This window comes from Takifugu flavidus, chromosome 19 (genome assembly GCF_003711565.1).
Source record: "Takifugu flavidus isolate HTHZ2018 chromosome 19, ASM371156v2, whole genome shotgun sequence".
Classification (NCBI taxonomy): Eukaryota; Metazoa; Chordata; class Actinopteri; order Tetraodontiformes; family Tetraodontidae; genus Takifugu; species Takifugu flavidus.
Genome location: NC_079538.1, coordinates 4,753,434 through 4,780,357, shown reverse-complemented (window position 1 = coordinate 4,780,357; position 26,924 = coordinate 4,753,434). Strand labels below are relative to the sequence as shown.

Here is a 26,924-nt window from a genome sequence, read left to right as displayed (position 1 = left end):
AGAGAGAGAGAGAGAGTGAGAGAGTGAGAGAGAGAGAGAGAGAGTGAGAGAGAGAGAGAGAGAGAGAGAGAATAACAGCCTAGCTAGAAGCAGGGAGAGAGACTAGTCTTGCAGTAATTGGTCAGGAAGTGGGCTACTTGGATGTGCAAGCTCCTCTCTTGTCTGTCCCCCCTCCCCTTCCAGTGGGCAGTCATTGCTTCCATCAGTCCCCCCCCTCACCTCTCTCCCCTTTCCTCTCAGTGTCCGTCTTTATCCCAGATCTGACCTCATTGAGGGGAGGACCACAGAGAGCGGGCCGCCTCAACGTGAGCCCAGCTCTTCCCCAAGTCATTTTTCAGAGGTCTCGCTCCTGGTGAAGCTGGACATCGTTCAAAAGCGCAGACATGGATCTAACCTTCGACAGGACACTGGAATACCAGCGTCGGAAGAAACTGTGGCAATGGTCTCACTGAGGTGAGTAACAGGTTGGCCTCCTCTGAGCTTTGACCTCACTGATGCCTGAGCAGATTTAATTTGCTGTGGAGGGTTTTGCCTCCCCAACTTGCTCAAAAGAGAGAGAAACGCCGTTGCAGCACTGGCAACTTTATAAAATCTTTCTTCAACCTCTCAGGACCCTCAATTAGAGACCGAATGAGCATTTCTTTGAAGCTTTGTGGTCGGAGATGTGCGTAGAAGTAGGAATGATTACATCTGTAGGTGTGTTTGTTATGTCTGTTTAATCCAACTTGAAGGGTCGCTGCTAACCTGGTTGCGCTTGTGTGTGTGCCCACACGGACGTGTGTTCTCCTTTGTGGTCTGTCCTCATTCTGGGGACGGTAACTGGAGCACCAGGCTTCTAAGGGACGCAGATCTGCAGATAAACTGGGATGGACCCATTTCGAGTGTGACTCCAATCGTTCAGAGTCACAAAGTTACCAGACTTGAGATGACTTCACTTTTCGAGGTGAAAAAAATGTTGTCGCTCAAGTCATTTTCACGTTTCCCTAAAACGTCTCACCGTCTCAGCTCTGCGGGGTCTCCTTTCCTGGATCGGGACCCTCGTCCTGTGTTTTTAATCTCAGGCCAAACACCGTTTCCTCCATACATCCGCCACACATGTTGACATACACACGTTTCTGATACAAGTCGAAAGCTGAGACAGCTCAACTGTTATTTGCACACAGGAAACATAACCCGACTCCAGAATGCTTCACATTTTGACTAACGGTTGGGGGGGGGAGTTTTGGTGCGTTTCAGATCCATTTTCCATCCAAGGGGCCAAGTTATTTTTGTATACAGGAAATAAAAGTTATGAATCCCAGAAACCACCTGTTTTTGTGCTCTCCCCCCCCCAGTTGTCTGTGCTAATATGAACATCAACTCCAAGTGGTTGAAATCTGACATTATCTCCCATCGTAAATACTTTTCCTGGTTTTTCCGAGCCTGCTCCGTCATTAGGAGCGTCTGCTGACCTTGTTGACACAACAGCTGCAGATTTTTCTGTGTTGCTGTTGTCTCGTCTGACTGTACTGAGAGGATATTCCCGGGTTTTCAGCCAGTTTGGGCAGGGACAAATATGAGATGAAACTTGTTCTGTAGTCAGCTGTGGCTGGGAGAACAGCGTCTGCAAAGCTCATCTGTAAATGGGGAAATCAATATAGTAAAACAGAGTTAACTGGCTTCTTTCCACTGGGATTAAATTAGTCTACTGGGATGCTGATGCCTAAGAAAGGTAACCAAACAATGTTTTTGGCATGAACTAAGGGTTAAATATATGAATAAATCATGTAATTTAGAGTATTGGACCTCAGTGATCTCCAGTCACTGATCCACAATCCAGAAATATCAGTGTGAATGCACACAGACTCCAGTATTTGGAGCATTACCTAGCTATTCAAGCTAGCCATTAGGTTTTAGAGTGGGGAATTAAGCATTTGTCATAAGATTTATATCACAATAATGCTCTTCTTGTCAGCTAGCCAGGCTTTAGCCGCTGCCCTTTACCGCTGCTGTTCATTTAATATTCTCATTTGATATTCATGACACATTCACACCAGTTTGCACTTCATAGATTACAGTTAAAATGTTCTATTCCTTTCAGATTTCAAGCATATCACAACAAATACAGAGGACACACTGTTAGACAGTGATGAATTCGTTTTCTGGACTTGAAAAGGGTAAAAAAAAAAATGCGGCTAAACTGCTAATGAAGAGCTCAGAGGGCAAAAGCCAAAGAGCTGTGACACTGAATTAATCTGTGTGTGTGTGGGGGGGGGGGGGGGGGGGGGGTGCTTGACAGATTGAGAAAGAAAGGAGTGTGTGTCTGCAGATGATCCATCTCACCAATGACCAAGACAGACTGGGTCACAGAGGGGGGGCAGAACTGTATACGAGCGACCCTCCACCCACAAACTGCTCGTTACTCACAGCAGTTCTGCAGTCTGGGGCTTAGAGAAAAGTAGAGAAATGAGGATGCTGTGACCCCCAACGCCAGCCCATGGCCTTTCTGCGTCATTCCGAGCCTTTTTCGTGTGTGTGTGTGTGTGTGTGTGTGTGTGTGTGTGTGTGTGTCTATACACTAGTAAAAGTTCAGCAGAGGGTGTATGAACTCTGTGCTCTACTTCAGTGTTTGCACTTCAGGATTGTTATGAGGAATTGAGTAGTTTATTGACTCTCTCTCTCTTTCTCTCTCTGTCTCTCACCCGCCCTCCCCATTCTGACTTCCATCACTCTGCCAAACAACCATTTTCCCAAATTAAAATAAAAGCTTGACATCGTGCTCCAAGAATGACAGTGCAGCTCTTACCTGTTGCAGGGGGAAGTTCATCATGGTTTCTAGAATGACATTATTAACATGTTAACTTGGTCACCTGACCTTGTCCTTAAATCAAGCAGCTTTGTCCATGCTGGACACACACGCCTCTCTGTGTTTCTGATAATTCAGCATTTCCAATGACTTTTACATGATTTAACGAAACTATAAACTTATCAGAACCTTTCCATACTGATCTCCAGGAAAGAAGGATGAGCTTTTTCTCTATAACTGCTGCAGTGTTCAGGCATTCAGCTGCTGCTAAAGGTTTCTATCAGTAGATCGACCTCGGCTGATCGGAGGATTTAAAGGCCGCCTCCCTGTCTGCCAGGCCAGAGGTGCTCATTATGAAGTGTGTGTGTGTGTGTGTGTGTGTGTGTGTGTGTGTGTGTGTGTGTGTGTGTGTGTGTGTGTGTGTGGCAGGGTAACAGTAGTTAGATACGGAGGTTTAAGGGCTTTGTGGTTCAATGAATCCTCAGACCATTACCAGAGAGGGGCCATGCTTCTTGGAGTCTGGACTCTACGTGTGTGTGTGTGTGTGTGTGTGTGTGTGTGTGTGTGTGTGTGTGTAGTCCAGGGGGTCTCTATTATTGTATTGGTAAGAAGGGGGTGGTGTGAGCAGGACCCCATGCTGCTGGGACCAGTCCTTGTCTGTGGAGAGGGGTGACTAATGGTCGGTGCATTGAGCCTTAGTGCATGACTGAGGTTCTTTTGTCCCACGTGTGTCTCCTTTTGGGAAACATGGTCTGACCTGAACTTCAAGTGTTTCTGATATGGTCGTGGCACCCACCACACGAATCTGGCGCTCTGTCCAATGTCGTCTTCCCAATCTGGAGCTCGCAAAGCAGATGCCTCTAATTCATTCAACTGGCAGCAGTGACACCGTAGGTAGACGTTTCCTTTTCACATCAGTTTTGATTAATGATGGAAACATGTTGGATCAAAGGGGGGGGGGGGGGGGGGGGGGGGGGGGGGCTGTTTTGAACCACTTTTGAACCGCTCTCACCATCATCAGCATTAGGGGCTGCATGCTTCCTCTTCGTTTGTCAGGAGTGTTAAAGGTTATTAATCCTTCATTCAATTGAAAGTTGCCAACTCACCTGTGCCCCAAAAGCGCGTCTTTGGATTGTGGGAGGAGTCCAGACCCCCCGCCCACCACGGTGGACGGACAGAGAACATGCACACAGGGACGCACCAATGAAGAGTCCGTGCACGTCACGTGCGTTGCTCCGATCTGGGAAGCAATGAGCGGATGAGGTGCTATTTTTCGTGAGCAGGCTCCCGCCCTACTCATCAGCCCTAACCCTCTCCCCTGTTCCTCCTAAACCGCGCGAGCGTGCGTGTGATCTCTGGGGCTGTGCGCCAAAAGCACACAGCGGTGCTGGTGCAGCGGAACGCGATGGAGCTGCAAAGTTCGACTTCGGCTAAAAGGGGCGCGGTGGCAGGAACGAAGGAGAGGACGGGAAGATAAAGGCAGAGGGACGAGCAGAGGCGGCTCTTTGCGTGGAACTCCCAACTCGTACTTGTAATTTGCTGTGGGGCAGAGAGGAGGAGTCAGGAGGAGGGGAATACCCAGCTGGGAGGGAGCAGTGGAGAGCAGAGGCCATTCACTCCAGCACACACATGCAAACACACACCAGCACTTTTGTAGATGCACACATGAAGGCAGCGGATGTGTTGCAAAGGAGGCAGAGAAACATCTAACCAGCAGCAGCAGAGAGAGGCTGCAGGATTCTGTTGAGTGCCCCCTCATGTCCCTGCTGGAGGATTCGGACTTGATGTTTGGCCCCCGGCTGAAAGGATCCACAATGACTGGGAGACTTTGGGACGTCTGAAGGAATTTTGGTTTTTTTGGTTCCAGATTGGTGGGAATACTCAGGATATGTGGCACGCCCGGGAAAATCCTGCTTACCTGTAACCCTGCAGCAAACATTTTTGCATTAGACAACTGCATTTAGGCTAATTTCTGTTGGAGAGGAGCCAAGGCACAATGCCTACTGGTGAGAAGACGCTTTTTCCTCCTTAACAGAGTGTGTTTTCTTTCTTTATGCTCCAATTTAACAAATCCATTCGGAGCCGTTCACATGCAAATTTGTCAGAACTGCAACAAGAAATGAATCCCAATGTGGCCGGAGCCCTGTGTTGTGAGGAGGAGAAAGCTGTGGAAAAGTGTCCCGAAAGTGTCACGTGTGCCACCCCAAAAGCCAGAGAGGAGAAGAGAAGAGGTTGACGGTGCGGCTGTTTGTCTCGATGGCTCTTTTGACTGGTGTGTGTGATAGTTTGTCTTTCGCTGACACACTGTGTGAAGCGTCTCCAGAGCACCCTTCTCCCAACAGTACAGCTGTGTGAACAGTGTCCCCGGCTTGTTTTATCACCCCTGCCGTTGAATGTGAGTGTTTGCTTTCTCGCATCACAAGTTAAATCCCTGAGCAAACTCAGATCGTGGCGTCTGCAGCGTTTGGAGATTCTTTTGCTGATGTGACGGTTTATATGATTGCAGAAGTTGTTATTTTTGAATGTGCGCTAGTGAATCCTGATCTGTAGAATCTCTGGACACATATACCTATGTCCTCTTGTGCGGAGGTGCTTTTCTGCAGTTTGTGCCCCAAATTAGAGGCTTGAGGGCAGGGGTGGTGGGGGGTAGCTTCAAAACGAGATCGACAGCAGAGCGAAGAAGAGTTGGGGGGGAGGGAGGAGGGGGGGCGGAATAATTACTGTTAAGAACAAATTCTTTGGTTTAGAGGTGCTGGAGACAATGGACCCCTCGGTCTTCCTCCTCCCACTCCACTTGCTTGGCTGTGCAGGGAGGTAGAGGACATCTGCCCCCCATACCGTGGACTCACGTGCAAGGAATGGGGGGCATGGGGATTGTAAAGTGGGGTGCAGGCTCATTCGAATAACATGTCTAGTATAGGAAATAAGTCAATAGCCGTCCAGTCCTCGGGAGAGCCGCAGGACGAGTGTTTTCCCAAACATCCGGAGAATGAGACTAGTATGTCACACTCGACGGGGGGGCAAGGGGAAGGGTCGCACGGGTGTCCCGAAGGTGGGTGTGTGTTTCTGAAAATAGGGAGGTGTAAGTTTGCAGACGGACATTTTTTTCCCACAGAGGCTAAACATCAATGCTGTCTGCTAAAACTATGCTGCGCATTCCCACTCGACCCGGGTGCCGATCTGTGTGTAGAAAACCCATAAATGTGCTTTTGAAATGTTGTCGTTTGATCACTGGAAAGGTTTCTGTTTGATGACAGAGGAGGGGGGCGGGCATTTCCTGTTAATTAGCCTCCCAGCTGTGTCCGTGTTTATTTTAACAGTGTTTTGTGGGTCAGCGAAGGCCATAAGAGTCTATTAAATCACAGATCAGGTTTATGTTTCCTGGGTTTGTTCAGTATGAAGAGGGAAGGCTTGTTTTCCTTTACACATGGCTGCTGAAACATCTGTATTGTAATTGATGCATATGTCCTGGCCTTAGGAGCTCTTTGTTTGTCCCGAGGAAACAGGCCATCCTGTCTTAAATCCCGTCCTTGGACCCTGCCTCTCCCACCTCTACCCTCGCTCCACTCCATCTCCTCTCCCAGCCCCTCCGTGACCGCTCGGCTCAGCCGTGGTGTGAAATGCCGAATGACACTTTAAGGTCTTTAGCGTCAGTTGAAATCAGGGCTGCGTCTCTATCAAGGGGACGGAAATCGAGCCGGGCGACGAGGAGCAAAACCAGCACGGCGGGACTCAAACATCTCATTTTGCTTTTGCCTTTGATAGAGTGGCGCTTTGATGATTCGGGCAGTTTGCTTGGGGTGGGGAACTTCGATCCGCACTGGTCTGGAGACAGAAAAGAGAAAAAGCGAGGAGGGTGGGAGGCGTCTGACCTTTTGGCGTCTCTTCTCATCTCTTCCTACTTTCATTCCTCTCCTCTTCCCTCACACATGTCCAGCTCATGCGACACCGCCCCAACATTCTGTGGCTTGTCTCCTTAAAAACACCGCAAACTGGCACATTTTCACCCCCCCAACTTTGTGCACCAGTCATTTGTAATGTTTTTAAAACCACCTCTGCACGGTGTTGAACCTAAATGCCATCTGGCCCTTTGCCGCATAAACAAGCACCCACACGGACAAACAGCGTTGATTAAAGGACCTGTGAGGTGTGTGAATTGTGTGGTCCAGTTTCTGCAGCTAACACATCAGAATCTGGTTTTAATGGTGTGTTGTTTTTTTTAAATTAAAGATTTGGGGAGTTTGTGTCCTTAGAATTCTTCGCTTGGACACACAAGGTCTCGTCCTCATAGATGAGTCCCTTAAACGTGACTTGGTAACATGAGTATGAATAGGGAGTGCTATGGAACACATGTGCTCCAAATGCTAATATGAGCACTGGTGGTCTGAAGCCGTGCACGGGTCCCTCAATGTGTATTTTTACATGGTTAAGTATGCTTGTAGAGGGATGGTCTGAGCTCGCAGGAATGTCCTGCAGAGCTCACAAAGCGAACAGCAGCCGGCGTTACGGCCCGACAAACACGGGGTTTAAACCCATAATGACACGAAAGTAGGAAGTATTGGACAGAGTGGCATCGATCTAGAAATGACGGGAAATACAGACGAAGGAATGGGGTCATGTGTGAGGCTGGCTCATGTCCGCCGACGTCATGTTTCACCCGATGATGTTGACAAGAATTTCACTGGCACATCCTCGGAAAATAAGCGGTCTGCATGTCTGACGACATAATGAGTGTTTGTGGACTGTGCACCGGCCGCACCGAGAGCGCGTTGTTTACTTCACAGACATGAAGAGCCACACTCAGCTTTCCAGAACCAGACAAACGGCTGTCTCCAGTTTGGACCTCCTGGCTCTTTATTTCATCGATGTCAGCAGTGTCAAGACCAATATGCCCCTCAGACCGAATGCACCTTCACAAAGCCTGCAGTCTTTGTGGACAATGTGCCTTCATCCATAACATATCTGCCCCTTTGTTGGTCACTGTATTCACTCACGCTCTCCAACCAGACCAGAGACATGTGAAGTTCACTTGCTCATTACTAAAGGCTGCTTTCTGCTGTTTGGGAGACTCGTGATGATCATCGGGGCCTGTAAAGAGATGAAGGAGCCCACAGCTGTTTGCTGACCACTCTGGTGTCGAGAGCAATTCAGGGGGCATAAAGTGAGAAGTGGGCGGGTTAAGTGCGGCATCAGTCATTAAACTTGGCTGGACTGGTAGAGAAGCACCAGGGTGAAGATAATGATCTGGAGTTTGGATTTAAGGTCAAACTCCTGTGTATGGATAACTGACTATTCTTGGGTTGTTTATACATGGAAAATGGTCACAAGTGGTTAAAATTAGAACAGTAATAATCCAGTCATATCCAGGCAACACTTGTTTAAAAAGTCCAAAAACGGCTTACAAAACTTTTTTCTGATGACAAGTCCTCAAGGTATTGTTGGTGTTTTTGGCATTATCCTGCCTGTTTGGTTTCCAGACGTGCCTGATGTTTTAACATATCAAACTGGGCTGAACGCTTAATAATCCTGCCTCAGGGTGTTGAAGAAAAGGCAGACAGTGAAAGGTTGTAATGGCCTTTCTCATACACTCACTCTGGCAGGAAACACGGCCCTCATTTACCATCCTAATCCTTGCGCGTGCACGCACACACACACACACACACACACACACACAGAAGATGTCCGAGCTTCAGTTACCTCCCATCCAGATTATGCTGAAATGGATCTGTGTAAATGATCCCTAAATATGGCTGCAACTCTGTGTGTGTGTGTGTGTGTGTGTGTGTGTGTGTGTGTGTGTGTGTGTGTGTGTGTGTGCGTGTGTGTGTGTGTGTGTGCGCGTGTGTATGTATGTGTGTGTATGTATGTGTGTGTGAGTGAGTGTATGTATGTATGTACAAAAGTCAGACCAGTTCACCCAGGAAACAGCCAGGGTGTGCCCCAAACATGAAGCTAGAAGGTGGGAAGGAGGGGCTGGGCAAACAAGATGGAGCAATCTCTCTCTAAAGATGTTTGGGTTTCACTGCAGATGTACTCTGTATTTGCCTGTGTGTGTGTGTGTGTGTGTGTGTGTGTGTGTGTGTGTGTGTGTGTGCGTGCGTGCTGGTATCTATATCATTAAGTGCCTATATCAGATTGTGTTATAAATGAAAGACTCACATATGTTAAACACACACATTTACCTACCATGATAATGAGGTAGATATGTCATGCGTCTGTCATTCAGCTCAGTTATCTGCTAATGGCAGGATGTGTAATATAATATAAACCAGGTCCCTTGGAAGGTGTGTGTTAGCGAACCGCTGCTCTTTTATCTTATTTCCCCATTAACACTTGTCGCTCATCTTTGTTCGTCAAAAAGTGGGTCGTGGCTTGAGAGGGCAGATTAAGAATGCTAATAAATAAGATTAGCAAATAAGAATAAAATAAGTTTCTCTTAAGTTTTGCAGGCTGAAATTCCTGCCTGTGTCTCTTGGCATTAAAGTGGAGCCAAATTAAAAGTGGAAGGGTTGTGATTCAACACTCCTACACAAGAGCCTGCTTCAGTGAAGCAGAAACAATCAGCATAAGACGCTTGACTAAATATTTGTGCTATATTAAAAATACATGACTGTAGTTGTATAAACAGACAAAATCTTTTGGATTTTCTTCATTACTTGCTTGTTTTAGTACACCTTTACTCCCTCAGTAAACAGTCTAGTTTCTCATGTGTCAAATGTCAAAATGGAAAAAACAAATCTACGTGTGTTATCTGCGCTACCCAGGAACAACAGGCTGGGTGAGTCTCCAGGGACAAATTGCATAATATCGTAAATACCGCATCTACGGTAGTAACAAGACTGTGGTTTAGAACATATAAGGTGCTGTCTCTTCTCCTTTTGATTCATGGACCAGCCGTCTTAAAATGCAGCTAAACCCAGATCTATAGAGTGTAATTTGTACTTCTCATACACTCTTGGTCCCTGGACAGTAGGGACAGAATCCGACCTGTGTCCAGTTTAACCAGCGTGCCTGCTGCTCACCAAAGAGGTGTGTGCAGACCTCCAGGGTTGGAAAGATGAGAGCGAATGTACCGGGAGTCTTTGCGCCTGTTCCCCGCTTCACATTACATGTGTCTGAATGCAACTCTGTGATCAGGGATGCTTTGAAGTGAGGCCGGTTTAGGCTGAACCGGTGCTGCTGGAAAAGAGAGAGACGGAGAGACTCCATCCCATACAGCACCAGAGCTGCTGGGTGAATCCAGCTTTGTAGATAAAAATCGGCATCAAACCTGATCTGAGCTGGCAAGAGGCTCTGTTGTCCTTGTTTATCTACTTCCTGGTTTAGGGGCTTTGGGAGAGTCTGGAAGAGGTTGAGGGGAGCAGGTTTGAGCTTGTGCTTAAGCTTCTTTTTGCCAGAGTGAGGCTTTGGGGATGGTAATCGAATCTTAACGGCTCTGTCCACAGACATGAGGTTGGGTGCCAGATTGGCACCGTCTGAGAGCCAAATAAACACACAAGGAGCTGCACACACAAACATAAGGCCTCCATTCACCGCCTCCGTCTCCTCCTCTATTAATCTGCTCATTAAACTTAAATCCCTGCTCCGCTCTTGCTCAGACACCTAAAACGCTCAGCCTCTCATCTCCGGCTGTTTTGTGGCCATCAGGCTCTTCTGTGGATGGATGGAACCGAAGATCTGTGAGGGTTAGTGATCTCGACTGGCGGGTGGTCACCCGGACTGCGGTCAGCAGGAATGTCAGGAATTGGGATGTGAAACAGATAGAGACTGTGAGGCTGGAATGAACGCCGCATTGTGAGAGCGTCGCACACAGCACGCTTAGTTTGAGGGGGGGAAAAACGTGTCAAATGTGCGCAACAGCCTCAACGGCCGTCAGGCGGCTGCAGGGACGGCGAAAAGGCGGGAAACATTATGCGTGATGGCGATGAACTCAGCTCACTAACGCAATTCACGGGTGACACGTTTCAGATCAGCTGTCTAGACCGGGCTCGGGGATTACCCCCGTGATGACCCCCGTGATGACCGCCGTACTGCAACAACCATAGTGGAACCAATGCTTCGGTGGCGCCCAGGTGCCTATCGCACGTTATGTGAAAGTGTGTGACAGTGTTTTCTTTTTCTTGTTGTTTCCCCTTAGACGATTACAACTACCTGCCCGATGTTTTGCCCCCTCTTCCTGAGGTTCCGGACTCTGGCTCAGCCCTGAGCTCCGTCGACATACCACCCCGGTGGCTCCGCAACCCGTCCTTCCACCACGCCTCCTTGCGCTACCGCTCTGCCCTCAGCATGGACTCGTCCCTCGACAGGCCGATTAGCTACAGCTCTACCTCCTCTTCTGCCTCCTCCCGCGACAGCCATTGCTCGCTGGGAAGCCGCTCCACGCTCGTTGCCGCCCCGCACTGTAACCTCGGGACCCCGGATCAGGACTCTGGGGCGATCCGGCTGGAGCTGGTGCCGGCCCGGCAGCTGGGGTGCCAGGATGAAGATGGCGGGAATGATGGAGGGAGGGGACAGGGGAGGCCGGACAGTGAACAGACTGTGGCAGAACATTCAGAGCCTGAGGTGGGCCCAGATGCAGAGCAGACGAGACAGGGTCAAGGACCCAAAACCTATGTTGACCGGGTGGTGCAGGAGATCCTGGACACAGAGAGAACCTACGTGCAGGACCTGAGGAGCATTGTCGAGGTACGGAGCACTCAGCCGTGATGAGACATCTCTGAAAGGATATTAATGTAATCTGATTTATTACCAGTTGCTGTCAGCTAATGTTATAGATAAGATTGCTTTTTTACGTGAAATCACAGATTAAATTCCTGCCAGGAAATGTGTCACAACCTGCGCCTCCCAGATCTGGTTTTCCTGAGACACGCTGGGCTTTAAATCACCAGATAAGAAACTTCCCCCAGGCCTTTGTGCTTCTCCTACCACACGTGACACTCGAAACCTCCGATACAATAAGGTCACCTGTGTGTGCGGTTGCGGTCTGGATGTTGTCATTTCCTCTGAAAGACTTGGAAAATTCAATGTAACGAAGGACACGAATGGAAAAATAGACTTTTGTTGTGGTTCGCTTTGGGGAACAAACACGCTTCCCCCTCTCGCCGGTGTTTTAGTGGCACTGCTGAGCAGCGGTGCATTAAAGGTCCTTCCTCTTTATTTCTTTGTCCAACCAACAAACATTTGGACAACAAACATCATATGGTGTGCGAGATGCTAAACTACGGTAAATTTGCATATTGAAATGCTTTATTTTGCATGTGCTGGAACCTGATTGGACAGCGCTCCCTCCCCCACTCCTGGCCGTAGTGTCATGATACGTGTCTGTGATATTTGGGGTTAAAAAGTTCATTCCAGAATCGCAAAGCAGTGCAGGAAACTCACATTTCGAACACAAAGTGAAGCAACAGTGAGTTTTCCCATTTGTAGGTTCGGGCTGTCACTGATAATCAACGTTCCCCCTTCTTTCTCCCCCTCAGCTCCTTAGAGGTGGGGGGGGAGGAGATAGGAAAAAAGGTGGAAGATAACAATGCCTAAAGTGGGTTAGAAAAACACTGAGCAGAGCTGAGGAGCTGTTCCAGTAATCCCAGCTTCCATTAACACCACAGACCACCTTTCATCGTGGGACCACCAGACCACCCAGCCCTGGACGGCCACGTTAACATGGACAGGACAGCTAATTATTCATCAGGGAAAAGTTGCATGTACCGAGCGTTCCCTGGCCCCCCTCCATGGCTGCGCTGTGTGGACACAGAGCCCTGATTGTGTTTGCCATTGCAGAGCTTTTAAAGGGATGGTTTACCTTTACGCACGCCACCGTCGCATCTATTACCAGCTGGTTCTGCAGCCGCTAATTCACTAATCTCTTTTCCCATGCTGCTTCCTGCAGCGGCGCAGGGTGCGACGGCCTCAGAGTAAATATTTAGCCAGACTCCCCTGGGCTCACCTGTGTTTCATCTGTCAGCAGCAGAGATGCGCTCAGTGCACGTGCTCAATGGATCTGGGTTACTTGAACTGTATATAAGGGAACAAACAACCGCAGACGGACTCTCAAGCTGATAGAAATGGGAATATACACCAATCTATACAGGGACCTGGCAATTACAGAAGCCATCTAACCGTGGATGGAGAATGTAAACAAATCTAAATCTGATGCCACAATGGAGGGCTGGAGTTTTGAAAGGCACCTTCCATATTTAGTGTCCTTGGAAACGTCTCAAACTAGACTCGCAGCATACGACTGGAGATTTGTCCCATTTGTCTCCACTTGCTGTGTTGTTGTTTTCCTGGTGTGTTTTCTCCAATTGCGGTGTGTTTAAGATCTCCTCTGATGTTTTTTAGTTCTGTGGGATCACCCCCCCACACACACACACACACACACACACACTTCCTCGACCATCTCGCCATCCTCTGCATCTTTCTCGCCTTCCTTTGTTTTTATTCTCGTGTTTTTGAGGTCTGACAGGCATCGTGGCGGCCATTTGACTAGGATTAACCTGGAAACAGCGCTCTGCCTGTGGAAACATTCCGAGTAATGAGATTTCAGTGTTTGCACTCAGCATTGTCTGGATTGTGTGGACTTCCTACAGCGCCGCAGAGTGAAGGATGTGTTTGATTCTTTTTTTTTTCTTCAGGAAGAGCGTGCGTGCTGGAGGAGGTTAATGGTTAACGCGAGAAACTATCGGGTTTGTTTTCGTGTTGCGTCTTGTGCTTCACGGGGAGTGTAGCTGTGTTTTTGTGTGCCCATTGTCCAGCTTAGTCAAGCTTTGGCTTAGTGCGATGACGGAGCGGGTCAGGCTGGCTCAGACCCGCGGCCCCATGGCCAATGCAGCATCGCGTTACGCAGAAAGTGGTTCCTACTGAGATACATAACCAAAAATTAAATCAACGCACGGAACAGCTTCTCTAATGATTTACCCAAAGTATGTTTGGAGTGGTTGCCATGCAGGAACTAGGAAGGTTTTTACTCATAAAAACATTTCGGGAACCAGTTTAGCTACTTCAGGACAGGGGCCAACCTGCTCCACCACTGCTCGGCAGGATGACATAAACTCCTTTTAAATTTGAAAGGATCCAAAATATCAGTTAATCCTGGAAACAATCAACCCGTCTGCAGACTGATGGGACTGATATGATTTCATGTGTAGTTTCTACACACTCAAACGTGAGTTCGTGTTTGTTGAGGCGTTGGCGCCCGTTCAGTGTGATCCGGTGATATCAGAGGGCTTCAAACATCCATCCTGCCCTGTTGCAGGTCTAATCACGGTTGGACCCCAGCCACCAGGAGGCCTCCAGCCCCCTGAACCCATTTGCCTACCTGCTCCCGAGTACGACTGGGTTGATGTTTGAGTTGGAACGAGTCTTATTCCTGTGTAGCTGTGGGAGTCAGGCTGGTCAGTGGAGTGTGTCCAAGCTTCCAGACGGTTCCATGCAGACCAGTGCCCTAACAGTTCCTCGCTCTGTCTCTCCCGTCTCCTACTTTTCCTGGCGGACTCGTTTATCATCTCCTCAGGTGAAATGCTGAAGGAGTGATAAATGTCGAGAAAAGGAAATCCTCCAGATTTATGCCTGTTTGCCTCCCAGCATTTTCCTCACTCGGGACTTACAGGGACGACCTTAAAGTTGACTAATGTCACGCTCGGGCAGTTGTGACGCAGAGCTCTAATAACTGCCACTAGTGGATTACCTGATCATTCTGTGTGGGTGGGGTTGGAACAGACTCTGCTTTGGATCTTGAAACAAAATGGCCGTCCTGTGGTCAAGAGCGGTCTGCATGCGTCCCCGTCTGAGCTCTAAAATTCTGGCTCCCTCATAACTTTAATGTGAACAAACTGACTTCTCTTTTGGCAGGACTACCTGGAGAGCATCTCCAACCAGTCCCGTCTGGCTTTGAGCTCTGAGGATAAAGAAGCTCTGTTCGGCAACATCCAGGATATCTACCACTTTAACAGGTACGGCTCACACGAGCACACAAACGCACGTACCGGATGTGCAAATCTACATTAAAAACACTCTCAGGCTCATTGGGCTCATTTCTGTTTAGGGTGTTGCCATGGCACTCAGGTGTGGGTCCTCGGTTACGCCAGCAGCACTTTAATTTATGTGCTGTTGTGTTTGTGCACCATTTCGGCGTCAGCCACGGTGGTCCGATGACATGCACGTGCACGCCCCGGCCTCCCACTGAAGTGGGGCAGTAAAAAGAGTGGTCGCAGTGACCTCATGCTGCAGCCATGAAACAATAACTCCCAAAAGAGGCCGTTTTATTTCCTCAACCCGTTCTCACTTATGTGCACGAACCTATGGGAGATCCCTGATTGAATTCATGGAAGTGGTGCCGTTTGACCTAACTTGTCTCGTAGGGGGTGGCTCCTTCTGAAATCCACTGTTTGAAACAATGAATTGTGGGAGTCGGGTGGGAACTCGTGTGTGTATGACTGAAACTGTGCGTGTGTGTGTGTGTGTTTCAGGGACCTTCTTCATGAACTTGAGAAGTGCCACGCAGACCCGGTGGCTATCGCAGAATGCTTCGTGTCCAAGGTAAAACGTGATTAAAGCACTGAAGCTTAAGTGTGAGTTGATGTACTTGCAAACTCTAAAGATTGGACCCTGTTTTCAAGCTGGTTCTAAACTCACATCAGACATCATAGAACTGGTGGAAGCTCTACGTGAAGTGTAGTAGCGTTGTTTTGGTGGGTGGAATGTCTGTTTTAGTGCAACAGGAGGGCAGGGAGGACAGACCACTGGAAAGGAATTTTAAGGACAGTCCAAATGTATAATCACCTTTTACGGGAGAAGGGGGATAATTGCAGGTCTACATCAACAAAAGCTGGAAAGTCAGCAACTCTGGTATCATCGGTTCTGGCTAAGTGCTTTTTTACCCCCTCCTTCCCCTTGTTTGTCTTTAAATAACTGATTGCACAAGTATGTCCTACAAATTCTGATGTATTGTAGCACTTCCACAAAACCCCCCTTAGCGTCCCGTCCCTAACCCCACTGCAGTTACACTCCATTCCGCGGCGCAACTGTCTGTCTGGCAGGTCCTGGGACACCCGAAATACGGCGACTGTTATCGAGACGGGCTCATTTTATTGCAGCCCACAGGGCCTATTCTGCACAATTATGTGGGATCCCTAAGCAAACCGCTGTGATCTTGTAACTGACACCGCCGCGGTTACACTTCAAAAACCTGATCTCAGATCAACTCTGGAGGCCGATCTTCATTTTTGGTGTAGATTGTTACGCCACGGTCACACTCACACAACTGTGCAGATTTTCCACAGCCACTTGTGTTCCACGCAGGCACTGTTTCTACCCCCTAGAAACCACATGCCAGACATTATTCCATCCAAATCTATTTTATATATAGCAGAGATAAAGATACTAGCATCCAGTATACAGATGTGAGCCTGACAGTTTAGGTGTGTGTGTGTGTGTGTGTGTGTGTGTGTGTGTGTGTGTGCGCGCGCGTGTGTGTGTGTGTGTGTGTGTGTGTGGGTGTGGGTGTGGGTGTGTGTGTGTGTGTGTGTTGTCAGTAAGAATTCAAATTTATGAGTTGTACAACCACATGGCTGCCTGGAAATCTTTAGTCATGACTGACCATTACGCCCCCTTACACTGGTGATGGTGTGTGTGTGTGTGTGTGTGTGTGTGTGTGTGTGTGTGGGTGTGTGTGTGTGTGTGTTGTGTGTGTGTGTGTGTGTTGTCAGTAAGAATTCAAATTTATGAGTTGTACAACCACATGGCTGCCTGGAAATCTTTAGTCATGACTGACCATTACGCCCCCTTACACTGGTGATGGTGTGTGTGTGTGTGTGTGTGTGTGTGTGAGTGTGGGTGTGTGTGTGTGTGGGTGTGTGTGTGTGTGTGTGAGGCTGACAGGAATCAGAGCTGTAACACTACAGTTCTTTTGTGTGTGACTGCAGTTTATTCATGGTTGTCAAGACTATGTATGTCGCTATGTTAAAGACACACACACACACACACACACACACACACACACACACACCACACACACACACACACACACTCTCACACATGAACAGACACATCCACAGTCGTCTCACACCTTTTTTTCTCCTTTATCTCTCAGATAATTGGCTTTCTATCCCCATGTTCTGATCCTGGTTGTGCAATCTGTGTGTTCAGCATTTTTAATGTGTTTTATGAGTTGCTACACGCTAACTGCGTCACAGGCACCATCACCACCACATTTATTTCGGCCCCAGTTATCTCTTTTACCCTATGACTCATTTATACCAGCCCGATCTTGACAGATCACAACTTTTCAAAAACAAAACACTGATGCACGAGTTTGGGTTCGACTTGTTTTGCTTTTCCATATTGTAGAAAGGGATGAAGTCCAGTTTGCTCTGATTCAGACCCGGAACATGGTAATTATGCCACTTGGGCATACGTAATGTAATCTTGTGCGTACGTCTCAAAGGGAGCTATATTATAGATTGAAGCTATTTCCAGGTCTGCTATTTCCATGGTTCAAAGAGTGTGCACAGAACCATGTGGCGCACACAGATTTGAGTTTCCATAGAAGCATTTATACGTCTTGTGGTTTCACGGTCCGGTTTGATATTAGGGGTGTGTATTAAGCGTGTGTGTCGGTCCTTGTGTTGTCAGAAATTAATGCCAGCACATCTGGTTGTGCTTAGGCCTGGTCTGCGGTGGCAGACTACTGGAGACAAGGAGGAGAACTCTGCTCTCCAATTTAGGACAGTTCCCACGGAGCACCTCAGGCTGACAAAACAAGAATGTGTGTGTGTGTGTGTGTGTGTGTGTGTGTGTGGGAGCGCACTGTTTGTGTTTTTGTAGGCTGGTTGAATTGTTCGCTGTGGCCTGAGTGGCAGTGTATATTTACTTAATGTGAGAAACATGCGGGCACATACAGACAGAATCACATGTGAGAAAACACATGTGAACACTGAGTGTGTACATTATAGTCTGGGTTTCTGATGCCGTGGCCTGATCTCTGTGTACTTCCTGTGACCCCTGCAAGTGTTAATGGATGCAAATAGATTTCAGTTAGGGGCACTGAAATAACAGGATTCAAGACCAGGGTGGAAAATTGGTTTTAAGCCGCACCGAAGAAGAAGACAATGCTCCCGTTGCATTCGAGTCTCGCTCCGACAAGTCCAGCCTTACTTGATGTTAAGTCGGCCGTGAAAGGTGGGAAAAGTCTCAATTAGAGGGGCGGGGACGCAGTACGGAGGAACATTTAATCTGAGAGCAGGTAGACTTAAAGGCTGGGACGGCGGCTAATCACAAGCTGCTGAGTTGACTTTGAATAGCAGCAGTGAGCGGAGCAGAGAGGAGGAATTGTCCGTGCGCCCCGAGTGTGCAGAGTTGTAAACATGAACTGACCCTGACATCATCAGAACAGCGAAGAGGAAGGGTGGGGGACCGGGTCGTATTATAATAACGGCATCATTTTGTTGTTACAGTTCAAATTGTTCTTGACGGTCCACCACAGATTCAGAGCTAGCATAAACCCATCCGTCTGGTCAACGCATTAACACGTTTGTGCTCGTGTTTTGCAGAGTGAAGAATTCCACATCTACACGCAGTACTGCACCAACTACCCCCGGTGAGGACGCCCGTGTCGCACCTTCCCCCCCATTATCGGCTCCCTCTCACCCTCATATGCTGCCCAGCTCCCCTCCCACCGTCTCACATGCCTCCATTGTACCTGCTGATGAATGCGTTACCTTTTTTGTTGTTTTCAACCCCCCCCTGATGCGTTCCAGCTCAGGATCAGTGTCTGCCTTCACTTGTGCCTCGGGGGGGTTCCCCCTCCCTTATGTTCCATTATTTGCTCGCAATCTTTTATTTTCTGCCTATTGACAGAGTTACAGCTCACACACTGACAGATGGGCTGTTATATTTGTCACCCAATCATACTTAACACCATTTATTCAGCTTTGTGGGGGGGGGGGGGTCCCGTGGGACACCATCATAGATCCTTGGGATACACACAGCATTGTGTGTTATTAAATGGGCTGAAAGGTGAGACAAAGATACACACAACACACACCTCAGGAGTTTTTGATAAATCATAGAACTATTTAAATACTAGTGTGTGTGCGTGTGTGTGTGTGTGTGTGTGTGTGTGTGTGTGTGTGTGTGTGTGTGTGTGAGAGAGAGAGAGAGTGAGTGAGTGAAAGGGGCCATTCAGACGTTTGAGATATAGGTCTTCTCCCACAGCACAGCTGGTGACCCCAACCAAGGTCACACACGACAGTCACTCACACACATTGGAGACACCCACACGCATGCACGTGCACAGCCACAGTGAGTCGGAGATGCTCGGGCACACACACACGCGCGCACTCAGAGGCTGCAGATGTACCAGAGTCATGCTGAGCTCCAGGGTCGGGTTTCCTGTCGAACAATGCCAGGCCTGTGTGGAACTTCAGCAATATGTAGGCATGCAGTCATGCACATGCACGCGCTAATGGACTTGCGCACACACACACACATCCTCGTACTTCTGTCTTTGTGAGGATTTTCATAGACATAATGCACCCTCACCTTGACCTCAGCCCAATCCCATCCTGAACCTTAAAACCACGCCTTAACTCTCATTTGAAGTTGCGGAAATGCCCTCACTTCCCAAAAAGGAATGTAGATTTTGGTACTCGGTATGTAGCAAGCACAATAACACACACACACACACACACCTGACCCATGTCTTGAGCGTCTGTCCACATTAGACTACGAATGTCCAAATGTCTCAGTATGACCTGAGAAGGGTCATGTGGACTCACGTCCGTGCCGTTCTTGAGAACATAACATCCCAGGAATGTCAGACAGGATAATTAAGCTGAACTATAGCATCTCTTTCTTGTCTCAATAATGTCCAAAAACAAACTGGCTGTTTTTTACAGTGGAAGTTGGCTCGTTTCTGCTCACATCTATGGCGGAACGCTCCCTTTCTTTTTGGAACACGGCCGTGCAAAGAGCCTCGCTTGTCACTCGCTGTTACCTGTCGTCACTGACAAATCACAGCCTTCTCAGCAGGCCTGGTATCTGACTCTCCGTGTTCTGCCTCCACAGGTCGGTGGCTGTGCTGACAGAGTGCATGAGGAACAAGGCGTTGGCCAAGTTCTTCCGCGAGCGCCAGGAATCTCTCAGGCACTCGTTGCCTCTGGGCTCCTATCTGCTCAAACCGGTGCAGAGGATCCTCAAGTACCATCTACTGCTGCACGTGCGTCAGTCTGTCCCGAGAGACAGTTCTCTCCTTTTTCTCAAGCATGATAAACGAGTCCAGGCACATCCGTGTCGGAGCATTAAACACTAATGTTTTTCATGTGCACTGATGTATATAAACGTGCGCAGTTAAGCTGGAGCTTTTCTCTCAGTCTCCACTGGAGAGGCCATATGTTTACCTTTATGGTGCTCTATTGTCTATGGCAGATACATATGCCTGACCCCCGGGATTGTGTGTGTGTGTGTGTGTTTAGGAGATTGCCAACCACATGGAGAAGGATACGGAGACGTACGAGGTGGTGCAGGAGGCCATCGACACCATGCAGAGAGTGGCCTGGCACATCAACGACATGAAGAGGAAACACGAGCACGCCGTCAGGCTGCAGGTGCGTTCAGCGCGAACACGCCTGACTCCTCATTAATCCCTCGCAGTATTTTTAAAGTGTTCGCTCTTTCTGTCTCCATGTCGTATACAAGCATATTTATTTGCATCCCTGTTGTTGAAGTCAATCATTGCGACACTGTTTTACACCCATTTTAGGCCCTATTTTGTCTGCAAACAGCATTTTTTATATATTCTTTGCTAGGTCAGCTACTTCACTCATCCTAATGCAATTTGATGCTTCCTGCAGGAAATTCAGAGTCTGCTGACCAACTGGAAGGGCCCTGATCTGATTGGTTATGGCGAGTTGGTCCTTGAAGGGACATTTCGCTTGCAGCGAGCCAAAAATGAGCGAACGCTCTTCCTCTTTGACAAGCTGCTGCTCATTACCAAGAAACGAGAAGAAACCTACACGTACAAGGCTCACATACTGGTCAGTCGTGTGTCCTGAAGAGAAATTGAATGTGCTTTTGCACAGGGAACGAGGCCTGACTTTTTAATGTGTGTTTTGCAGTGCTGCAACCTGATGCTGGTGGAAGTTATTCCTAAAGAACCACTTAGCTTCAGTGTGTTTCACTACAAGAATCCCAAACTTCAGCACACGGTCCAGGTACGGCAAACACCATAAACGTCCACCAGCCCATATCTGTTTGCATGTTGTCACTCATGCTACGAAACAAATGCATAAATAATGGAGAATCACATCAAGAATTAGCCTCTCACCCGCTCAACTACCTGTTGTCTGGTCTCTCTTCTTCAGGCAAAATCACAGCAAGACAAGCGCATGTGGATCTTACACCTGAAGAGACTCATACTTGAAAACCACCCTGCCAAAATCCCAGCCAAGGTAAGAGTAGTTGCTGATAACTTAGTCTGCGTTCACATTGCTGTAGCAGGACGGGCCCTCTCTCCTGCCCCCTCCATCTGCATCCCCGCACCACATTACTTTCCAGCTGCTACCACTGGGCTATTTTTACGAAGCCACATTGACTTGGCTGTTTTCGCATCTGCCCTTGACCATCTGCGAGTGGAAACCTTTAATGCGCCCTATAAAAAGTGCTTCCATGTCATTATACAGTATAGTGAGCCTTGATTAGTCTGGCCAAGATGCGCTTTGGCGCCATCTGGTGGCTAAATGCACAACTAACCGAAACTCTCTCCTGTTATATTCCAGGCTAAGCAGGCAATTCTGGAGATGGATACGATCCGTACGTCACAGTCTTCATAAAAAATATTACTTTGATACCTATTATCAACCTCTAATGTGACTTTTCTCCTGTTATTTGTCCAGATCATCCTGGGTTTCATTATAGTGATGGAGACAAGAAGGATTCCTCTCTGTCCAAGGATGGTCCTCCTCGCAGAGGACGAAGGAAAGGTAAAAAATAAAATTAAAAAATCACAATCACAATCAAAGAAAGCATATCAATAGCTGTTATTTTTTCATTCAATATTTCATTTTGTCCTCCCAGAGCCTCTGTCTAAATTACTGAAGAATGCCAAGCAAAATGCTGCAAACACAGATGTGGAAAAGGTGAGTGATGACAGGTTGTGTGTGATGTTTAGGCCGACATGTACAAACCTTCAACAAAACCCGCTTCCTTTCCAGAGAACGAGTCTGGGAGCCACCCTGCTCTCACCGGTGTCCCAGCTGGCTTTGGGCACTATCGGTCGCAGCCGCAGCCTCATCAACCAGTCGCAGGAGTCGCTTGACCCCTGCGACCACTACAACCACAGCGACAGAGAGGAGGAACCACATCAGCGAGACGCTGATGATGAAGATGACAGCGGCATGGTGAGTGTACCTCTGACCTGTCTGATGCACCGCCGTGTGCAGTTCCTTTTCTCGCCCTCCAAACGCGCTAATGCTGAACAATCTGAAACCAGGGAGGTCAAAAGAGGCTACTAGTCCCTGGCAAAGGCAGCAGGAAAAGGTTGAACCCTCAGGCGTCTGTTGATAGCATAGAACAATGGAAATCCTTCAATATGAGTGCTGCAGACCTTCAGGTAACAAACATTGATCTCTATCGAGATGATTTATACTCCATCAATTATGTATTTTTAAAAAGCTGACTGTTTTAAACCACAGCGAGCCAGAGAATCCCTTATGAGGGAAGGAAGCCACCACCCACCGCTTCTCAGGACACCTAACGTGGTGGAGGAGCCTCCGGAGGTACCAATTCCTGCTGTTATAGTCACAGAAAGTGACCACTCTGTGAGGAACATCTGGGCGGACCATCGGGCACGCAGAGCCATGTTTCCCACCCGTCAGAGGACCATGCAGCCAGATGACGATGACGAGGACATCTATCAGATGTTCGTCCCCACTGAACCAGGTGCAGCAGAACCCGAGGTGCCCTCAGAGAGTTTAGAGGGGACTTCCTCACCCAAGACAGCTCGTCCCTGCAGCTGGCACGTAGAACAGGTGCCTACGGTGCAGGTTGACCCTCCTCCGAGTGGGGGCAGAGTGCTCCGGAGGGCCAGCAGCGCGGGGGAGAAGACTACTGAGGCTCGACAGAGTCCTGACGATGACCTGTCCAGTAACTTGGACGTGATTCACACGGAATCTTCTAGCAACGACCTGTCCGGGTCATCCTCGGCCGAGCAGCTGACGATAGACGACATTGAAAACGTGTACGACAACATCAGCTACGAGGACCTGAAGAGCATGGGCCTGGTCAGGCGCGACCCAGAGGAAAGCCAGACCCGGAAAGAAACATTTGCAGCCCCACTGGATTCCCTGGAACAAGCAGGCAGGGCAGAGAATGCATTGAAAGGGGCAGAGGTGAGGGACCGTTCAAACGGGGCCGAGAACACTTCTGAGAGCAACAGGTCGTCCACACAGGAGGGGAGGTCACATGTCCCAAGTGACCTCAAGATAGTGGAGGAAAATATCTATGACACCATTTGTTTCAGGGAGCCTCCAGAAACAAATGTCATCCTCAATAGGATGAGTGAGGATGAGAAATTAAAGAAAGAGAGGGACAGTCTGGTGGCCTCCGAACAAGACCTGACTGAGAGCCTCAGAGGGTTTTTATCTGAAGAGAGCCTCCACTTTGGAGACGATGACGGTCCTGACTCCTCTCACCATGTCCTATGTCCCTCTGAGCTAGATTTCTCCTCCTCCTCTGCCTCGGAGACATTCTGTCAGCGATCCCACAAGAAGGACAAAATGTCAGAGCGGGTGGATGAGATCTGGAACGACCTTGAGAACTACATCAAGAACAATGAGAAGAAAGCTGATCGTCTTCCGGCTGCCTTCCCTGTCAGCGCGACAGAGTCCCCTAAGAAGTCGTCCTCAAACAAAAACAGCCCTACAAAGAGCTCCTTTGTAGTTGCTTCTCCAACCCACCCGTCTAAACCTCCCGCTCTCACCTCCACACCATCGTTTACCATCCCAATCATCAAACTTCCTGACCTTCAAGATGAAGACCTCAATTCAGAAGAGAGTCACAGCCCGGTTCCTACACCACACCCTCCACCTGTCACGCCAGAGCCCCCCCCAGGGACTGTTAAGAACATTCGAAACAGGCTGGCTCGCCTCAGCAGCGGCAGCTTCCGCCTAGAAGATGACGACCTGGTGGAGGTCCCTCAGAAAAGCACACAGAAGGAGTCGCTCAAGGACCTCAGTAGTTTCTTCCCGGGGGAGCTAGCTGGTCTCGACTCCCCACTGGCCTCCCCCTCTCTCCTCCTGGGCGAGTCTGTGGATTTCTCCCTGGAACTGATGGATAAGTCCAAGAGCCGCGTGTTCTTGATGGCCCGCCAGTACAGTCAGAAGATCAAGAAGGCCAACCAGCTGCTGCGCATGAGGAGCATGGACCCTGGCGACTCTTGCAGCCGAGCCAGGGCTGAGAAGAAGCAGAAGGACCTGGCAGCCATTTTGGAAGAAAAGAAACAAGGAGGAGCCGCCATAGGTAAAGACGACTGTTCAGACTTGTGATGGCCAATTTTTTCCCCTACAACTCACAACATGATATTCTCTTTCATTACAGGTGCGAGAATAGCCGAGTATTCCCAGCTCTACGACCAGGTGATGTTCAAGAGTCCCGGCGCTGGTCAGGCCTCCACCACCCGACATCAGAGCCATCCGGGGCTGCCGTCCTCCCCGTCCCTGCCTGAGACCTCCCTGGAGGAGGACTGGCTCCACTCCACCTACAGTAACGGAGAGCTGGCCAGCTTCGTCTCCTCATCCAGCGAGACGGACGTAGCCCGAGGACCTTCCACACAACAGGGACTGACCTCCTCCTTCTCAATCCCTTCCCTTCAGACCTTCCCTCCCGCTCCGGCCAGCCTACCATCCCAGAGGTGGAGCATGACGGCGCCTAGCGAAAAGGAGGAACATCCGTACAGTTCAATTAAAAGGAATCCGTCTTTTAATTCTCCTGCTGGGGACTGTCAGTCAGTCGGCTGTCTGTCCAGCCAACAGCAGAAGAACCAGGTTGGACCCAAATCTCACGGCCCCGCTGTTAATCGACATCACATCCCCAGTCTGGGTCACGCAGGTCGGCAGAGTAGCCTCCCAGAGCGCTCTACCCAGGGACAGTCAGACCTCACCTTACATGATGGCCAACAGGTAGTTGTCCTGAACCGCTCTTCAGGCCTCAGCGTCCTCCGCGCCACTCAAAACTACCTGGCTAACTTCAAGGACAACGGCGAGGATGATGACGACTATGTAGAGATCCGCTCGGAGGACGAAAGCGAGAAGGAGCAGGACATGTTGGCGCAGAGGGTCGGCACCACGGCGGATCTTTACCATCAAACCCAGGGCCTCGCACAGTCCAGGAGCCTGCCGTGCACACCAGTGCGCTCCTGCAACCCCCTGGGATCTCTAGACCGGGAAGAGCTGGAGAAGTACATGTGGAGCGAGCAGCAACACAACCAACCCACGATTGTCCAGTCCCTGCGGGAGAAGTTCCAGTGTCTCAGTTCCAGTAGCTTTGCCTGAAAACTCAAAGCCAAATAAACTCGCAGCATAAAAGGACGGCGCTGCATGGCCACGAACGCCTCACATCTCTCAACATCGAGCGTAACCCAGCCGGATATAGATCAGACGTGCTTATGCAGCTATGTGCGCGAACAATTCCCTCCTGTCGAAGCTTGTAGGCGAGAAGCTTTAGCACTTCCTGGTTCAAACTGTTCCGAACATTTCGAATAGATTTCGCAGTGATTACGCCTAAATGTCTAAAAGCGTTCGGTGTGACAGTGCGGCCTCTTACTGCTTTTCCACGAGCCTTTTGGCAATAATAAAGTCGTACAAACTGGTTTTTGCTGCAGGGCTTTTGCACACAAAGCGTACAGATACAGTAGATCAGGAGATCAGTGAGTTATAAGAACTAGAATCTCTCACGCCATCATTGATCCTAAGCTCCGGAACCTTCTCAAGCAACCTTTGATTTTCTCTTAAGTTGTTTTAAACTCCATTTCTTAGCCTGATTTAACCTGTGTAGGAGGACACGTCGTTACACATTTGCTACTCAGGCTAGTTCATCACTTTTAACAGCTGTTTTGGGATTTTTCTTTTTTTTGTTGTTGTTGCAGTAACTATAACAGAAGGTTGCAGATATTAAGAAAATAAGCTCTTAAATACAAGATCCATTAAAGTTAAGGTATAATTAAATGGAATGTCTATGTAAACCTTTGTCATCAATAAGGTTTTATGCTTTAAAACAAGAGCAAATACATTGAATATTCTAGAAGTGCTTATAGGGCTTAATATTTATTTTCCATCTGTGTACACATCAGATTTAGACTCTGAGTTCATTATCTGGACTTTGCATCTCGACAAAATGTTAAATTCTTTTGTTTTAAATTTCCTACGATTTGAAACTGTTTTAAGAGGGACCACGAAGGAGGCAGTACTGTATCTTCTGGGGGGGGTTGGTTTTTCAATGGTCAACTAGTTTGTTTACAATATGGAACGCTCACACTACTGATGTTGCAAAAAGTCTCCAAGATTCACTTTGAGCAGAGAAATTTTCTTTCCCCACCTATAAAAGTCAATCGGTAAGCTTTGTTTTATTTATATCCGTCATTCTGACCCCGATCACTATTGTTTTTGGAGCCACGGCCAAGCTGAAAAATAAAGTCCGATGTATTTATTGAACGGTTTGTTCATATTGAGGAGCAGAGACAAAATTTAAATGAAATACTGTGAAGCTGGGTGTTCTTTGGCGCACTGGTTAAAACGAACTTAAGTTCAAACGTCTAAAAGCACAAAATCAAAGCCTGTTGTGCAGGAAATGTGCGTAAAGTCCAAGACAGGAATGAAGTATGATTATTTTTCATCATACATGTTTGTCCTTCGTTTCAGCGGGTGGGAATTATCAGTCTTTGTTGACTCCGTTTTGCACTTTTCTTTCTCTGTTTGATTTGTAAACACTTTGTAAAGATGTACATTTTAGGAGAATTATTCTTGTATGCCACAGGTATGCTTTATAATGCTTTAATCTTTAAGTTAAGTGTACTGTATTTTTTTTAACTGCCTAGTTGTCATTGCTCAACAAGATAAATGTATTGGATGTAATAAATTCAGATTAAACTCTT

The 26,924-nt window shown here is 48.4% G+C and overlaps 1 protein-coding gene across 3 annotated transcripts; it reads left to right on the top strand.

Annotated features, from left to right (window-relative positions):
- The first annotated feature begins 197 nt into the window (after positions 1-197).
- LOC130516013 (pleckstrin homology domain-containing family G member 1) lies at positions 198-26,924 on the top strand. Of its 3 annotated transcripts, none has more exons than XM_057016743.1 (17): positions 198-453; positions 10,923-11,470; positions 14,633-14,733; positions 15,250-15,319; positions 18,331-18,377; positions 19,847-19,997; positions 20,254-20,385; positions 20,632-20,814; positions 20,896-20,991; positions 21,142-21,228; positions 21,556-21,589; positions 21,673-21,759; positions 21,854-21,915; positions 21,991-22,176; positions 22,269-22,388; positions 22,471-24,295; positions 24,374-26,924. In XM_057016743.1, exons 2-17 carry the CDS (start codon positions 11,072-11,074, stop codon positions 25,324-25,326), a joined length of 4,533 nt encoding a protein of 1,510 aa, XP_056872723.1. In that variant the 5' UTR covers positions 198-453; positions 10,923-11,071; the 3' UTR covers positions 25,327-26,924. The 3 variants fall into 3 exon arrangements, with proteins under 3 accessions (XP_056872723.1, XP_056872722.1, XP_056872721.1); XM_057016742.1 differs by lacking the exon at positions 198-453 and adding an exon at positions 4,052-4,791; XM_057016741.1 differs by lacking the exon at positions 198-453 and adding an exon at positions 4,838-5,057.

What these genes read in the sequence shown, in the direction of transcription:
- LOC130516013 (XM_057016741.1), top strand. An exon ending in CAGAATGCTTCGTGTCCAAG is followed by an intron (nt 15,320 to 18,330) that starts GTAAAACGTGAT and finishes CGTGTTTTGCAG; the next exon opens with AGTGAAGAATTCCACATCTA. An exon ending in CGTACAAGGCTCACATACTG is followed by an intron (nt 20,815 to 20,895) that starts GTCAGTCGTGTG and finishes TGTGTTTTGCAG; the next exon opens with TGCTGCAACCTGATGCTGGT.